Here is a 17,231-nt window from a genome sequence, read left to right on the forward strand (position 1 = left end):
TGCGATGGCACTCGGAGGCGAGTACGAGCTTGCGGCTCCCCAGCCCTTGGCTGAGCACAGGTGTCTCGGGAACCAGCCAGTGTGTGGCATCTTGAAGAGGAAGCATCAGGCTGTCGGTTATTTAGTGCATCCCTTCATGAGAAAGCACCCGGAGAGCCGGCGGACGAACAAGCCAGAGGGCTGGGACAGAACAACAGAATTATTTCAGCTGCCTCCCGCCTCAGGCTGCTGCAGGCAGTTGGTATTTGCCTGGGAAGTTCATAACACGTACCCAAGAGCAGACTTCAGCACTGTTAGAACAAAACAAGAACATCCACCCCATTCTTTCCCAAAGGAATGCTTTATTGACAAGTTTCCTCAGACTTTATCTGTAAAGAGAAACGGTTCAATACCCAAGCGCCAGCAGTCCCCGTTTCACTGGCTCTGTCCCTCAAGGGAGACCAGCTTCAGTCAAACAAGGAGCACCACTACGTGACACTCTACACTCCACCTACTGCTAGCACACCTGCCTTCTAGCATTTCATCCTGTGTCCCCAGGTCTGCAGAGGAAGGGGAAGCAAGGGTGGGGGAAACAGAGATTCATTAGCAGGTAAGTGTCAAAACTTGCTTCTCTAAAGGGTCAGAGACTGTTCGGTCCCTCCAGGGTGATAAACCACTAAAACTACCCAGATATGTACACAAGCAAGTCTAAAGACCTGAGTCAGTCCCACTTCGCCTCTAAGGCACAGAATTGCTCACTCTAGGTATTTCTATGTGGAGGCACCTTGCCTAGAATAAGATCAGGCCTCTAAAAGAAAACTCAGATTTATTTTTTTTTCCAGCTCCTGAGCAACAAAGCTGGACATCAAAAGAGCAAAACACGCAGCCCCTAGGGGAACTGGTTGAGCTCTGTGACTCTCTGCCAGTTTTGTAAAACAAGATTAGAGCTGGGGCTTTCAAATGAAAAAAAAAAACACAAACAAAAAACCAAACAAACATCCAGTCAGAGTCAGATGTACTAGATGGAAGAACCTCCAGAGAGCAGAGTCCCTCCAACATAGCGTCAGTATTGCTAGAGACAGCTTTGGCCTTTCTCATCTGGCCCTGTTGCTAGCAGCCTTCAGGAATTCCTTCTCCAAGAAAGAAGGCATAAACTGAGAAGGGAGAAGCAAGTTTCATACACTCAGGAAACAGAGTGTACCACTAAATTTAACACAAGAACTGGCTTATAAGCATGCTGCTACTACTGTATGATGCAAAACTCCAGTGCTCAACATCCAGCTTTATAACCCTTATGGTCTTCTCTATAGAAAAAAAAAAATATCATAAACAAGTAAAGCATAAGGTGATGTAAGGCTTGCAATTCAGTTTCAGAGTCCAAGGGAGCACTTCCCTAATATGATGCCAAAGCTTTTTGTTTTTATGCTTTATTTCTTTAAAGTTCATTGCATTTAAAAATAAAAATTTTTAGTTTTGTTAAAGCTAGAGCATTAGTGTAACAACGAGGCAGCTGCTAAGTGAAGTTTCCCTTTTGGAAGCCCAGAAAAAAAGCCAACTGTTTACCCCATTTACCAGACGACTCCAATGAGAGCCAGAGAAAACAGTAATAGGAGAAGCCTGGGAGCTCACAGAGTAGCTGCATGGCATGCCCTGAACAGAGAACGGAGCCAGAAGCTGAAGCTAAGATGCCCATGCACTTGGCTTCTCCAGTAACTGCCCTCCTCACACTGCTCAGGGTGATGTATCGATAGTTCCAAGTTATGTCAGACAAGGGAAAACTGTTTTGGTTTTTCTTATCTATACCAGTGGTATTTCTGAGCTACTTTAAGGAAACTCCATCTTACATGCTCTCCCAAAAGGACAGCAGTGATACATTTAATCTACAAACTTTAGTGTAAAATATTATTTGTGTACAAAACTTTGCATTCTCTTTATTTGACTTCAATCCAGCAGCAGTGTCTATGAATGAATGATGGATCTCTCCAGACTGGTGCTCAGCCCCTTGTTGGGTTCGCATGTTGTTGCTGTTGTGGAGATTCAGGAGGGAGGGGGCTCACTCTTACAGTCGTGCACAGCCGTGCAAAACCACGTTGCAGGTCTAGAAAGGAGCGTTATCTTGTGGAGGCTTGTCTCCAGCTCCCGAGGGGGAGTGGAGGCCATCAGTGCTATTTTCCCTGCTGCCCACCACTCTGGACTGAAAGGAGAGAAGACAGTTAGGATAACAAGCCAGCACCGAGAATACCAACTCAATTCCCCCTTGTCAAGGTCACCTACTGTAGCAAAGACTTCACATATGAGAGGTCATTTGCCCGAATACTAGTCTACAAGAAAAACATTGCAGAAATTAAGTTTTCTGCGTAAGGCTTCACACTATGTTCACAGACAAGGCAGACTTACCTTTATGGTCCCAACTCTATCTTCAAATGACTTGAAGGTTGCAGAATTCCTTGAAGAAAAGAGAGGGGAAAAAATAAAGAGCAAATGAAAACAAGTCAGTTAAGTAAATCCAATCACACAGCATGACCAGCCCCTCTGGCCGTTCCCATGCAGCGACAGCAGCACCCAGAACACTTTCAGCTCCTCACAGCCTTTGGCACAATCTCTCAGGCACACCACATACAAACTCTGAAGGAAAACATTTATACCACATGCAATCCACTCAATTGCTTAAGCTTAAATGTTGAGGGAAACAAGTCCTTGTTCACTAGGGAATCAACACACAGTGAGTAGTGAAGAAACTAGCTCTTAGTTTTACAAGGCTTCCAACTAAAAGCCATCTTAAATAATGGAAAGGAAAAACTGAAAAGGGTTTAAAAGCAAATGCTGCAGTTTCCCATGTTACATCCTGTGGGCAAGAAGAGGAAGGGCCACGTGCCTGTACCTATGCGCAGGTTTATTACTACAGGAGCGGCCATCTGCATCGGGAAATGCTCACAAAAACCAAGGTGTAATAAATTAGAGGATTTCATATTTCTAGCAAAGGAAACCAGCTCAATGGTTTGACAACCTAACAAGCTTCCTTGCTTACAAATGATTCCCGGGGAGTGCTTTGTACCAGGCATTCAGACCAGGCAGTTACTCATACAGAGCTGCTTTCCCCAGGCTAGGCTGCAGGAGCACTGGGAGATGACTACCCTCATCTCAGTTTTTGTTTCAAAGAATCACTTTCTATTTGCAGCCATAAAATAACCTCCATCTATCTGGAAAGAGGATGAACAGAGAAAGAGAGGGCTTCTGTGGGCCTCGTCCAGCCCTGGCAGTCCTTTCTCCTGCAATGCACCCAACTGTACCCCAACTGCATGCCGGGAAGGGTGCTGAGCTTCCAGGCTGGAGACAGAGGGTTCAGGTCAGGATTCATCCCAGTATTAGCAACGGCGATGCTGTACATTGCAAGAGGAGGACTGAACGGTCCCAGAACACCACAGGTACCAACAGCCCTAAGAAGAGATTGTGTGAGAAACCCACCCTGACCTACTCAGGCCAGAGACTGTGGTTACCCCATACTCTGAGTGGGGTCTGCTTAAGAAGGGAACCAGTTGTGCAAACCAGGACAAAAAAAAACCCACAGCAACAGAGTCAGCTGTACGCTCCCACCATCCCACTCAGGAGACACGGGTACTTGCTACATTACCTCATCGCTGGCATACTTATCGAGTGGCGGATGGAGTAACTGCTACTCGGAAGCATTCAGAATAAGGAGGAAAAGGTTAAATGACAATTTTATACTGACACCACGCAAAAGCAGTGTACCTCTGGTTCTTAAGCACTTACTGTCCACACACAGGCTGCTGTGGAAACCAAAGTGGTAAGAGCCAGCCCTCTCTTCCCTTATTTAACAGCTGCAGCCCAGAACTTAGACATAGGACAGTAAGCACAAGCATTTAACTGCAAACTGCAGCTGTGATACAAGAGTCAATTGCAAAGCTTTGGTTTGTGGTAGGTTTCTCAATCTGTCAAAAGGGTAGGCAAGGCTTAAATAATCAGCTTCCCCTGTAACATCTGCAAGGGCCTGGCACAGAAACAAGTGCTCTTTTAGCGGCCTTGACCAGTATCTTACCTAAAGGAATGTGAGAAAGGGTGAGCCCTGGGAGAAGCCACCAGCAGCAGAAAGAAAAAGGAAGCAACAGTCAGACACTTGTACAGATCCAAACACTAAATGCAGGGCAACTAAGCAGGGACATTGCTGTCCAATGATTCTGTGACAAAGTCAACTACTCAGGAGGAAGCCTCTCAAATTACAGAAGCAAGCAAAAAAGTAATTGCTTTTTATTAACTCAAGCCAAGCTAAGACATTTTTCAGAGAACAATAACAGCACCTACAGCAACTTAGAGCCAGGGTGCTGGAGAGGGAAAGGAGTGGGTGTGCAACAACAAATCAAAATATTTTACCTACCCCCATCCATTGCTTTCATGTGATTTTTTTTTAGGAGTATGTTTTCCTAAACTGAGGGTTTTACTAAGCAGTAGCTAATTCAATAAAGATACCTCCTTCCCCCATTCCCCTCCCCATGAGCTCTCACACAAAGACAGCATTGCCAGGACTTCTGGTTGAGAACTTCTGTAACGGGAACCTGCAATAGATACCTGCACATTATCTTGCCCAGCCTCAAAGTTACAGCTCAGAGAACAAACACATCTCATCATAATAAAGATAAGAGCATCTGGATAAGAGGCATCATGTTTACCCCATAACCTAGCTGCCCATTTTTAGGTTTCAAGGCAAGCCATTCCCCCACCAGGTTACCAGATTTCCATGCGTGATTCTGCAATAATGCAGTAGCACCTCAGTAGTCTGAAATAACAGACCAAGGTTTCTTACTTCTAACAGTAAGATTACCAGGATGCTCCAGAGGAGCTTCTCCTACCAGCAGGAGTGTTTTATTGCACTTAAATATAACTTTCACTTCTGCAGCAGGAAGCAGTCATGGCAAGTTGGATGTGAAGTACTTGGCAAGGAGCACAAGGGCTTTTCCTTACAGCCAGAGCTAAGACATCAGAGATTGTGGTTTCATTTCCCCGTGCATCCAAGTCAGCTCTTTGGCAGGGTAGACTCCTTGAAATGCTGTCTTTGCACGCAAAATAAATTAACTTTCTACTTACTCTTGCTTAAAGGAGAACACCACAGATGACACGTGTCTATGCACCATGCTACTCTGTATGCAACACCACAAGCACTAGGTTGTTTGTTCAGTATCTTGGCCTGGACTTAGCAGTAACCCTTTTCCTCCTTTCATAAGGATTTAAGGTTTATGTAAATTCAGGAATTTGCAGGCACCTTTGGGGCTCAGGCTAACATTTCATAGTAAATGTGCTTGTAGTATTATGTACAGCAGCAAACCTCAGACAACATGAAGTGTATTGCTAGACACAAAAAACCACAAAGCAAACTGATGAACACAAAGAAAACATTTTCAATTTTGCAGTTTACTGGGATCAGTAAAATGCAGGAACAGAGTATCTAAAAGCCAATTTACTTTTTAACTGTAAGTGGAGATAACAGGAGAAAGATGAATTGGGCAAGATTTGAAAAAATCCCACCCACTAATTAAGCTCCATTTTCTCCCCTCAAGGCAATCTAATAGAGCAACAGCATTAACAGAGTTAGCACAGTCACCACATTAACTTCACAATGTCTCCTTACAATCCACACCTATAACATTTAATATTTTGACCAGACTACAGCAACCCGAAGACTTCACCCAGAGACACATTACTTATCTTTAATAGCATTTTGGTCCAAGCATCTTTAATGGAATTATGACTACGCCTTCTGTGTATAGGAGGCATTTGTCCCATTCATCATGCCTTCCTCACATTTATCAACCGGTGAAGGCTGACCAAACAAGGAAATCCCTTCTGTTATCTCAACACTTCCAGTGATGGAAAATAAGCCTGCTTTACAAGTGAATTTGTGGTGCAAGAAGAAAAAAAACCCAGGAGTACAGTAACAGAGGTTGCAGTGTAGGCTACAAGGCCTGTAACAGATTCTCTGGGAACACAGATCATCTCCACTTGTTCAGAGAAGTGATCACAACAATGCAACAGACTTCACTCCTTGTTAGCTCTGATCACATATCAGAACAGCAATCAGAGAGTTTCACCTGGCAAGGGTAAAAGTGGGATAGTTCCTGCAAAAACTCATGCTCCAAGTTAAACCTTATTCAGAATCAGAAATATCAAGACTTGAATGCAGCACAGGAGACAAGTCTGTTTATACACACACTGAAAAACCAAAAGTCTTAAAAAGAAAAAAATAAATCATTACTGTGTTCCCCACAGGGCCACACATATAAAGGAAACCCTGCTGAAATAACTTTGGCAGGGATTCTCAAGTGTAAGACAGAAGCTGCCTCTATTTCATAATACATCACCCAAAGTATGAGCTATAAAAAGGAATGCAGACATTTAAATTGGTGATTAATGCTGAGCAATACCATTGCTGCAAAGGTCTGACTTGTTTGTAGGCCAGCTGACTACGCAGCTGGTTTTCACTATGACCATGACAGGCCAGCTCCGTCACCAGGAGTGATGGGCACACTCTTCACTCGGCCAGGCATCCCTTCCCTCCATCATCTGCTCCTGGGATGGCGCAAACATTTCTGCAGCTGCACGGTGAACTGAATTCCCCCAACCAAGAGAAAACAGGCAGGACCAGGTCTGTCAAAACAGCTTCTTCTGGTGGCAGCATGGGTTTGGGAGTTCCCCGTTTGGTCCGAGAAGCACAGTACCCATCCCCTTGCCACAACTCTCTGACCAGATTGCACAAGTCGGGCACCACATTTGCTTATCAGTTTAGCAAAATGTGTCACCACCACATCTTGTACCAGTATCTGTGATCTACTGTGATTCCATGTAATCTCTTCTTCCAGCAGAGTATACAGTTTCCAGGAAAGAAGTTAAAACTTCAATACTGGAAAGGGTAGGAAGCCTTTCCTGGGCCAAATTCAGAGAAGAGAGCTACTGAAAACACCAAAAATTACCCTCCAGGAACACAGTAAATAACTCACTGAAGACAGAACTGGAATAAATCAGTACTATGTGATCAGAGGCCAACAAGTTCTTACCACTTGGATATTCCCAGCCACAGTGGAATAGGAAATTCCCTACAAAGAATGACAGCTACCCATTCAATCCAAGGTCTGATACATCATGTTGTTAAATACAAGCTCTAAGAATACTCCCTTAGTAACCTAGATAAGTTGTATATTTGGAATTAGCTCTCAATTCCAAGAAAAATGTGGTCAAGTTATTCTGCACGAAAAACCTGGATGTCACCATTAACAGGGAAGCAATCTTTACCTGACCTTCAGAAATTTAAGCTAAATCACCAATTCTAACCCTGAACTTTGCAGGGCTGAGAAACTCACAGAGCAAGAGCCTCAGCCATCAACCAAGGGAACCAGCCCTCCACTTTCCAATGCAGAGAGGTTTAAATTTGCAATTACTTCAGCAGTCATCTGCTTAAGGAATCTAGATAACCACCAACCACAAGAAAAAATTTAACATTGCCACAATCTTCTGAATCAATACATATCTTCTAATCAACATAACTGTGCCTGGAAGGTATGTTGCCCTTCTCTGCAGAAAGTCAACACACAGGGCTCAAAACTGCAGCCATCCAGACTTCACCCCATTTTAAAGCACAACAGAGCACAGGAGTGATGACCCCTTTTAATTCTAAGCAGTAACACTGAGAAAACACACCCATAATCCAGTAATGAATGGAAAAGGCAAACTTTTAATACGTTTCTTATGTATGATTTAAAAGCTGCACTTGTAACCATACGACAATAAAAGGGGGAAGGCTGCTAAAAACATTCTGTCAGTTCTCCTAAGCCAAATCAAACTTGAATGCCTTTGAACAGGTTTTATCCCATCAAAAAGTCTTTAAGCATTTAATCTGTCCTAAACTATGATGTACAGGGCCACAGAGAAGAAGGTAGTCCAACAGTAATGTGCTGCCAGCTAAGCAGAAAAGTGGAAAAAACCTAGTTATTGTCTAAAGTCTCATTATTGTTTGAAACCTAGATCAAAGCACCAGAGCACAAAACAGAAGTCTTACCTCATGTCACCAAGTTTCCTGCTGATAACAGAACCTACATTGGAAAGGGCTGCTGAAGTCTTCTGTCCTGCCTGGGAAAGGGTTTCCTGGGTCTTCTTATAACTAAATAGGAAAAAAATATATTGCACATTGAACTGGTAAGATCTGAAAGCAAGAAGCATCCCCCTTCATTTTTCAAAAGGAAGCCGTACCAAAGGAAAGAAGCTAGGTTAGTGAGCAGCACTGGCTTCACTGAAAGAGCCCCTTCCAGTCTTGCATATATTCAAAGGTTTGAAATTTTTTAAAAAGGCAGCAAGTGTAGGATTAGCCTTTCCATACACTCACTTTACTGTTTTGACCATATGTTCTTCAATCTGACAAACATTTGGAAAAAAATTCCAGCCAAAACAAAACCCAATTTCCATGTGGAACCTCTAATACCATAGTACAGTATCCTCTTTGCTGTACAACTATCTGTTGGTCTCTGAGAGGAAAATAAGACCAGGAACCTATTCCATAATATCCTTGCAGCCTTGAAGAAGCTATAGCATTTGTTGTAGTATTAGGTTATGGAGGAAAAAGGCAAGACTAACATCACTGTGTAGAAAAAAATATGCAGGAATTGGCACTATCTCTAAAACCACAGTTTAGAAATACATTGGTAGAGAAGTTTCCTATCAGTTACCATTAACCACAATACTTCAGAAATGTCTGACAGCCTGTATTTGTCAGCTGCTTACATCTGAGCTTATACCAGAGCTGGAGAAGACAGACACCTGAGAACCTTTGTTTTCTCCAGATGAGACTAATCACAGGAACAGATTCTTTGAGCCACTTTCATTCACTCATCCTCTCTAAGCTATTCCACAGTTGGCAATTAACATCTAGATCTATGGCATTCTTCGAGTTATAAAATAAGACAGACTCAGGCTGGAAAACTAGTTCAATAATTTAAGGCAAGTTTTCTTACTCCAAGTATTTCAGCTTGAGGTTTTTTTTGCCCGACTAGGGTATTTCAGAGCAGGGCATTATAAACAGCCTAACACTCTCTCACACCTGACCTCCCAAGGCTAAAAGCACCATCATGGCAGCTGACTTACTGACATCTCATTCAGCACTACAGCACCTGAACTGGGTTCAAGCAAAACCAATTACAACATCCTGGTTTCTTGTTGGTTTTTTTTGTTGTTTGAATTTTTTTTAAGACCAAAATCAAGTACTTCTGAATGAAGAATGCACACAAGATTTAGGCAGAACAGGGCAAAGCCACACCAGCTTTACCTTCCCTCTTCCTGCTCCTGAAAGATAATTCCCATAACCTACACATTTTTCAGACCAATTCCTCTTGAATTCAGCAACCCCAGAAGAACCTGCGTGCCCCAACAGCCTCAATACTGTTCTCCCCACAGCACAATCTTTTGCAAGCAGTAATCATCCTGGAACAACTTAGGAGTGAACTGGTCAGCATCAACACTGCTTGCTCCTACACATGCCTGCCTACTGCAACAATGATGTTTGAACCCTAAAGCCAAAGCTGCTTTGGAAGAGGAGGATCTCAATCCTGCCTTCAGCCGCCAGGCTACTACCTGGCCAAGTCTTGGCACGGGATTTGATTTACAGCTGCCTAACAGAAACATCCAAGCCCTCGTGCTCACCAAAGTACATTGTGCCGACTCTGCGTCTGCTTGGCACTCAATTCAAACCAGCACTGAGCACCAGAGCAGCACTGAGAGAAATGGTTTACAGACTCAAAAGACACCAGCATGCCGTGCACACACTGCAGACTTCCAGCACTTCAGCAAAGGCCGATTTTCCAATTGTGTTTTCCACACTTGACAGCAGTCTTCTTAAGGTAAGTGAAGATCCAGCTACTCGAGTGCTGCTCCTTCCGCCTCAGTGTGCTCCTTCACGATGCCAGCACAACTGCTTGTGCTGACATAGTAATCCAGATCAAGGAAACAATCCAGCTGAAATATAAACTTGGAAGAACAAAAAACCAGACAGCAGCAGCCAGATCAGATCACCACTCTAGCCCTGCATCCACAGCTCACACACCCACACCCCTCCACTGCTGCAATGCGGGAGGCAGAGCCAGGGAAGTGCAGGGAAGTGAGATGAGAAGCTCTTTAGCCCAGAACTGCCATCAGACACACATGTGGAACTGCATCTGTGACGACCAGGGATCAAGTTATACAAGACTTTAATGCAACTTAACCATGCCCAGCCCTGACCTAGAAGTTGCAACTACTCTCCTGCAAGTGACACTGCCAGGTTTACCATGGCTTTAAATTCACACTCGCTCACTTTCCTCCCTTAGCACCAGTACAAAGTACACCAGAATAATCCAAACCTGAGTGTAACAAATACAAGCTCTGATTAATACCTTGCTTTACTAACAGGCAACTGGCTGCAGCAGAGGCTGCAGAAATTCTCTGCCCTGTGATGTTCATTTTGTGATAATCAAATATTTTTTTGCACCCCCCTCCTACAAACCCTGGGAGGGAGGAGCCAGATCTGCACCCTCAAATCCTCCTTTATCCATTAACATCAGGTTCCTCTCACTTGCTTTCACCCAGCCATCACTTGTGCTGCCTGGCTAAGTACACAGACCAGCTAAGTCACTCACATCCCAGTTACAGTAAAACAGGAGCTGGGGATGGATTGTGCCGATTGCTCTGTGGCTAGGAACAGGAACTACCAGGAAATTCAGCAGTGCTTAAAAGCCCCGTAAGGTCATGAGTTAGGCCCATTCCCAGTTCAGTCAGGATACTTGATAGTTATAATGCAAAGCAGCTCTGAAACAGGAATGAGGACACATTTGCATAAAAATCCCAAACCACATGAATAAAACCTCATCCTTGGATTTCTTGAACTTGGCTCAGCATTTACTGAGCTTCAGACAGAGGAAGTAGAAATTCTGATAGTTTTCTGAACCATTGCTGGAATTGTACCTTTCAATCCCCCTCGTCTCTCCATTTTTATCAGCATCTACCTCATTAGCATGAATTGTCAGTCTGTCTAGTGCCAAAGCAAGCAGGAAAACTAGCATGCCACAGCTATTCAGGCCTTAAGTGCTCCACAAAAACACGCTTCCGCCACATTTCTGGTGCTTATTAAGTACAAGGAAACAGATCTAAGGAGAAGTTTTCTATTCCAGCAGGCACACCCAGGGAGGAACTCTGATTAAACACTGCTGGAATCCATCACACTGTCAGCAAGTGTAAAAACCAAGGTCATTCTATTTAGCAAGTGTAAATAGTGACAATTTACATCATCTTAATCTAGAAAACATACATGGAACATTGAAAGTAGACCTGCATACTTTGAAGTTTTTTCTGTTACTCCTACTTTTTATCTCTGCTCATCTTTCACCCGTCCTATAAAGAAAATCTATTCACACACACTGACAAATAACAAGCCAGCTCAAAGGATTGGATTTCATACCCACTCCAGAGAACAGGAAGAGCTGGCTTACCCAAGACCTACCTTACCATGGTTTAAATCAGCTCAGAAGACAATGACACTACCTGCCTGCTCCCACTGCATCACTGTGAAAGACTGCCCTACATACCGTGGGAAAGATGCAGACAGAAGGACAAAGGCCAACTTCCATAATTTAGTCCAGATGAGAATCTAATTTCAGGCATTTAATGAAAACACAGCTAAGAGACCTTCGCAGCCAACAACTGGAGTTTAACAGCTGTGAGGTTTAAACTGTTAGAGTCCATTTGGGGCTCCCAACATGACAGAACAGCTGCCTTGGACACTACAGCTTTATTTTTCTCATCAGGTACTGCAGCAAAAGGAAAAGCTCCTGCTCCCCACAGAGCCTGTTGAGGGTAACAAGTAAAGGTCAGCCTGGCTTTCACACAGCTTGCCAGCTGAAGACAGAACATGTGGCACACAGGTCTCAGCTACCCAGTGGTTTCAGCCAGCTCTCCTCTGACAGCAGGTAGGCATCTGAAGAGCATCACTTGGACCGCAATGAAATCATTCAAATAGCGACCCGAGAGAAAGCTTCCTCTCCCAGAAGAGGCCCTTACTGGGTTAAAAAAAGTGAAAGCTAGAAGAGAGAAATGTTTAAATAGATCTAGTCAAAGCAGAGGACTGAACAGGGGCACAGAACATTAGTGGCAGCAGACTGTCACGAAAGCATTTGTTAATGCTGAAGGTTAAGACACTCACGCTTCTGATTGAGTTAATTTTTCATTCCAGTCCTCCAGTGTGCTGCTGGCTGAAAGATATCTACAAACACAATGGAGGTTAGATACAGTGCCAGGATTCACTACAGGTGCTTCTTTTGACACTTTCCACATTATTTATGTCTCTTTAGACTTACAGTATGATAGGCTTTACTTCTCTGACAATAGCTTCCCCCCTTCTCTGTTACAACCAGAAGGAAAAGAGTGGCTGTTTGAGAGGTGGGGAAGCACCCAAGCCCCAGTTTCTTTCTTACTTAAGCACGTTCAAACACAGAGCACCAAGAAACAGAGCAGTTAAGAAGGTGTCAGGAATTGAAAGACTTGGCATCTTCTGCTCCCTTCCTACACGACGTGTGGTGGCTATGTATTAAAAGCACAGAGCAGTGAACTGAGCTCAAGGCCAAAAAACAAAAGTGACTACCACACCCAGAGCTGTATTTTACCAATATAGCATGACCTGGACAAACTTAAACTTAATTTCATTTTCTAATCTTCAGAAATCATGTTTCTCTACACACAAAACAGTACCTTAGGCATTGTGAGAATTAACACTGGAGGTACAAAACAAATACAAGTACTACAGAAATTGTCTGCTACCACCTCAGACAACACGCAGAAGTGCTCAGCAGGTGACAGAGGCAATTCATGTCACCCAGGAATTAATTCTCCCCAGTTAGGCCAGTGCCATCTTGCCTAATGCTGGGATGCTCCTAATCCACATTTTCCTCTTCGCTAAATAGCGATTTCCTTCAACAAGACATAGAAGGGGGAGAATGTTCAGTGCAGAAAACGTTCAAGGGCTCCCTCACGTTCAGCTATGCACCAGGAATTTAAATGATTCACATCTAATATAATTAAAGAATTAATTTTAGAGACAAAATTGCCAGATGTTCTTTGTCCACATTTGTTACCTGCTTGTATATACAGCAAAGACTAGAACTCATGGCTTTCTCATGTTGACATCAGCACAAAGGTTCACACACACTGTGCAGGAGAGCCACTGCGTGGTGGCTTTCGAAAGCCAATATGTTTATTTGCATTTGTACTGCCCCTATTTCCAGCTACAGGTAAATGCCTTCAGGCACCTTCTCTCCTGGGTGGCCATAGAGAACCAAACCAACTCCTACCACATCCAGTGGTAAGAGAAATAATTTCACAGTAAAGATAGAGGTTGACTAATAAGGCATTTGGTAACAACAGGCTAACCTACCAATGATCGGCTAAAGGGAAACTGTGGTTGATTTTTTGCCCCCCCTTTTTTTTTGATAAAGTGTGGTCTGGTAACTGATTGGAATTTTTCTTCTGCAATAGCAAGACTATGAAAGAGACAATAGCAGTAACATTTACTCATCTCCTCTGCAACTGAGGGATACTTATAGCTGGAAGCCAAGCATGCTGCTAATGACAGTCCTGCTTCACCACGCCTCCAGCTCCCAATCAACCCCTGATGCCTGCGAGAACAAGCAGCAGCACAGATCAGGGAACGCAGCAAGGAGCAAGGAGGTGTTGCTGAGGAGCCCGAGGCACTCACAAGTCAGACTGTGTCACTTTGTCATTCCACTCTCCAAGTTTCTCAGATGTTTTCACATAACTATAGAAACAGAAAGTGTTAATGAATATAACTTTAATATTCATTTTTTAGAAGACAATGACACAGATTTCAGTTACAAAGGAATAACAGAAGTTGGGCAGGGATATGGGAGGGAAGATGAGGAAAAGGAAAGAATAAACAGCGAGATGAACAGCTCAACAATCTGCTCTTCAGTAGCACTGTCAGTAACTCCAAATTCCAGTTAAGTTACACAAGACTTTTTAAACTGAATGGCATCTCTATGGGCCTCAAAAGTCCCTTACACCCAGGCACAACTGCAGGGTCAAACTTACCTCTTCGGCTCTCCTTTTGGCACTGTCAAGCATTGCAGGGAACACACCCTTAACACAGGAACAGTCAGGCTAATTTCATGGCTTCCTCAGGCATAGATGACTACGCATAGTGCACACTAATATTAGTTTTTTTCCTAGGAAGTGCAGGGGTTTTAGTTCAAGCTGTAAGACTCAGGAAACAGCTTCTGAACTAGCACCATGCAGCAGAGCTCTGAAACTTCTTGCTCCTCTTGTTGAGCCTGAGCTCAGAACAAGGCAGCAGCTGCCTATGTCTCAAAGAATGAGCAGAAATGGGAAAACTGAACTGTTAAGTGACAGTCTAAATCTCTAACATCATGGGAAAGAGCATCCAGCAATAATTTATCAACATAATAGATATGAAAGTTCTGTTTATGCTGACATAAAGACACTGACATACAAGAGAAACAATATTTTTTAAGCACCTTCTAGTCTATATACCCATCAAGGAAAAAGCCTCCAGCCACTTGGAAGCGCCCTGGAACATGCTTCTGGGAAACAATTACTACAGGGTCCTATTTTAAATAAACATGCATCCCAAGCAACACTTACGCATTGGAGACTTGAACATCATGCCAGCTTTTTGACAGGTTTTGCTTTAACCCATCCAAGGGAGTCAAACCTAGCTTCCTCTTCAGCTCTCCACAGTGCCTCTCTTTAGCAGCCAGAACTTGCCTGAGAGTACCAATTTCTTCTTCAACCTGAGAGAGAGGTAGTTTTGTCTGAAATCATAGTTTAGCAAGATTCTGAAAATTAAGATGATTTTCCACCTCCCTCAAAACTAGCAAGATTTTGTTAGCACTGATTTAAAGAATTGGTGGGAATGTCAGGTACACACAGACCACAAACGGTGCTGGAACAGGAGGTCTACAGATGAGACTGCAATTGGGAAAACAGCCACACTGTAATGTTGACTTAATGGCACAAAGATTAACAGAACTCATTCCTAGCATTGTAATTTCAACAGCAAAGATCTGTTGCAAGTTTCATTAAACTAAGGCTTCCATTTTATAATTCTTTTCCTCTGATGTCATTAAAGCAAGGAGTTTCTCCTCAGGGATCTTTTGTACAACATTTACAAAGTACTCTGGTGTTCCTTCCAAGCAGAGAGAGTTCATTTCTACTTTAACTGCAGCTCACCCAGATCTGTGTGACCACCCAGAGCAGCAAAGTTCTCCCTCACTAAAACCTGCAAGTCAGAGAACCACCACAAGATTCTCTAATGAAAGAAAGGACAACAGAACAGCTGTGATTATCTTCAGCTACGTTTCAGACAGAAATCACAAACTCACCTTTAGACCCCAAAAGGTGCCCAAAGTGTAGGCTATCACACTACAAACCCTCACGTCTTCAAAAGCATATAGGCACCAAAAAAAGTTGCTTATAAAGCATAATAAATATTTAAGAGAAAGAGGTAGAAAAACAAAGCCCATTAAGGCTCCATTGTTTCAGCTTCCTAAGGAAAAATGAGTTTCTTTTACATATCGCTTGCCTAAAGTGTTTTCTCCCTTCAAATGGAGCTAAAAGCCTAGATGAAGCTCAAGGCATCAAAAGCCACTTACTTCCTTAGAGCTCTTAAGTAAGTTGTTCTGGGAAAGAGCACACAACATACCGCAGTGTTTGAAGTATCTGCCAGCTTTGTGCATTTTAACAATTAGCTGAGAGATCCAAAGGTAACACCACTGCAAAATTTAAAAAAAAAACAAAAGAAACAAAAGCCAGCAAAAAACCCCACAAGCCCTGCTCCTGTGACTCCTGTTTGTTCCTTCCCCAAAGGACACAAATGCGGTCGCCCACAGCAAACACGGGCTCCCCGTTACCTTGGCAAGCTCAGACCTCAACTCCTCCTCCTCAGCCAGAGTCAGCCCCTCGGGCACGGAGGTCCTGCCCGAAGCCACGCTATCCACGGGAACATCTGTCATGGCATCCGACAGCAGACCTTTGTTGGGAGAGTTAAGGTTGATATCTGTCACAGACAAGGAGCAGAGGGCAGAGAGGATAAGCAGCCAGCAAGCGAAGCACGTTATGCAAACCCGGGCAGTCTGACGGGAAAGGTGAAGGAAGGGGGCTCTGCAGAAAGAGGAAGAGAAACCCCCGGCGGAGTTTCCTCCACGCGCATCTATCAGGAGCGACAGAAGCACCGACCCCAGCGCGCCCAGAACAGCTGCTCCGCCCGGCGCCAGGCAGCGGGTGCTCAACTCCCCGGGGCCCGCAACAGCCCGGGGGGGCGAGGGGGGCGGGCCTAGCTACCGGGGGGGCTCACCCGCACGGCAGCCCCCAGCCCTCCGGGCCCACCCCCGCCTGACGGCGGCAGCCTCACACCCCGGGCCGCCTACGACCCCCTCGCAGGCCAAGCCAAGGCCAAGCCAACCCACCCCCCTCAGGGCCGCGCTGCCCCGGGACCCCCCGCCACACAGACGGCGGGAGGCGAAGGCCCGTCCCCGGGGAGCGGAGCAGAGCGCAGCCGCCGGCCCTACCCTGGCTCGCGCTCTCCATCACGGTGCCGCAGGCCCCTCCGGCCGCCGCTGAAGAAGCCGCCGCCGCCCCCCCCGTGACGCAATCAGCGCCGCGCCGCCCGCCCGCTTCCGGGGAGGGTCGCGGGCAGAGCACGTCACCCGCCGCGTTGCCGCGGCGACGGCGCCACGTTCCCGCCCCGCCACCGGAAACGGCGGCCGGGCGGGGGTGACGTCATGGGGGCGGTGCTCCGTGCCCCCGGGGGTCAGCGGGCCGGGCGGTGCCGGCGGTGCCGTGCGCCGGGCCGGAGGGAAGGGGGCAGCACCGGCACGGGGCTCCCGGCCCCTAGCAGGCCCCGCCGCTCCCGTGCGAGCCCGACCCCGGGCCCTGCCCCCCGCCCCCTGCCGGTGCCGGCCGCCACCTCCCACCGGTCCCGCCCGTTCTCCCGGGGGGTTCGCCGCGATACGGGCCGCGCCCCCGCCTCTCGGCCTCTGCGGGCTCGGCCTGCCCGGGGGTCCGAGGGCGGTGGCGGTGCCCGGGGCCTCCCCCAGCGCCCCGGGCTGCCCCCGCGCCTCCCGATGCGTCTCAGAAACCGGATTTTTCCCCGGGGTGCACGGCTGCGGCGGGCGGCGGCGGCGGGGGGACCCCCACGG

At 45.7% G+C, this 17,231-nt stretch overlaps 1 protein-coding gene across 9 annotated transcripts; it reads right to left on the minus strand.

The window, feature by feature from the left end:
* Window positions 1-321: 321 nt before the first annotated feature.
* On the minus strand, window positions 322-16,750 carry TPD52L2 (TPD52 like 2). 9 transcript variants are annotated; one of them, XM_080405730.1, is made up of 10 exons: window positions 16,602-16,750; window positions 15,945-16,063; window positions 14,677-14,825; window positions 13,754-13,813; window positions 12,206-12,265; window positions 8,042-8,143; window positions 4,037-4,063; window positions 3,611-3,652; window positions 2,377-2,425; window positions 322-2,173 (listed from the first exon to the last, which is right to left on the minus strand). In XM_080405730.1, the coding sequence occupies exons 1-10, from the start codon at window positions 16,618-16,620 to the stop codon at window positions 2,078-2,080; spliced, it is 723 nt and encodes a 240-aa protein (XP_080261856.1). In that variant the 5' UTR covers window positions 16,621-16,750; the 3' UTR covers window positions 322-2,077. The 9 variants fall into 9 exon arrangements, with proteins under 9 accessions (XP_080261856.1, XP_080261855.1, XP_080261858.1 ...); XM_080405729.1 differs by having other exon boundaries at window positions 15,945-16,090; XM_080405732.1 differs by lacking the exon at window positions 13,754-13,813 and having other exon boundaries at window positions 15,945-16,090.
* Between the last annotated feature and the right edge of the window lie 481 nt (window positions 16,751-17,231).

Source organism: Falco punctatus (assembly GCF_963210335.1).
Source record: "Falco punctatus genome assembly, chromosome: 10".
In the NCBI taxonomy this organism is placed as follows: domain Eukaryota; kingdom Metazoa; phylum Chordata; class Aves; order Falconiformes; family Falconidae; genus Falco; species Falco punctatus.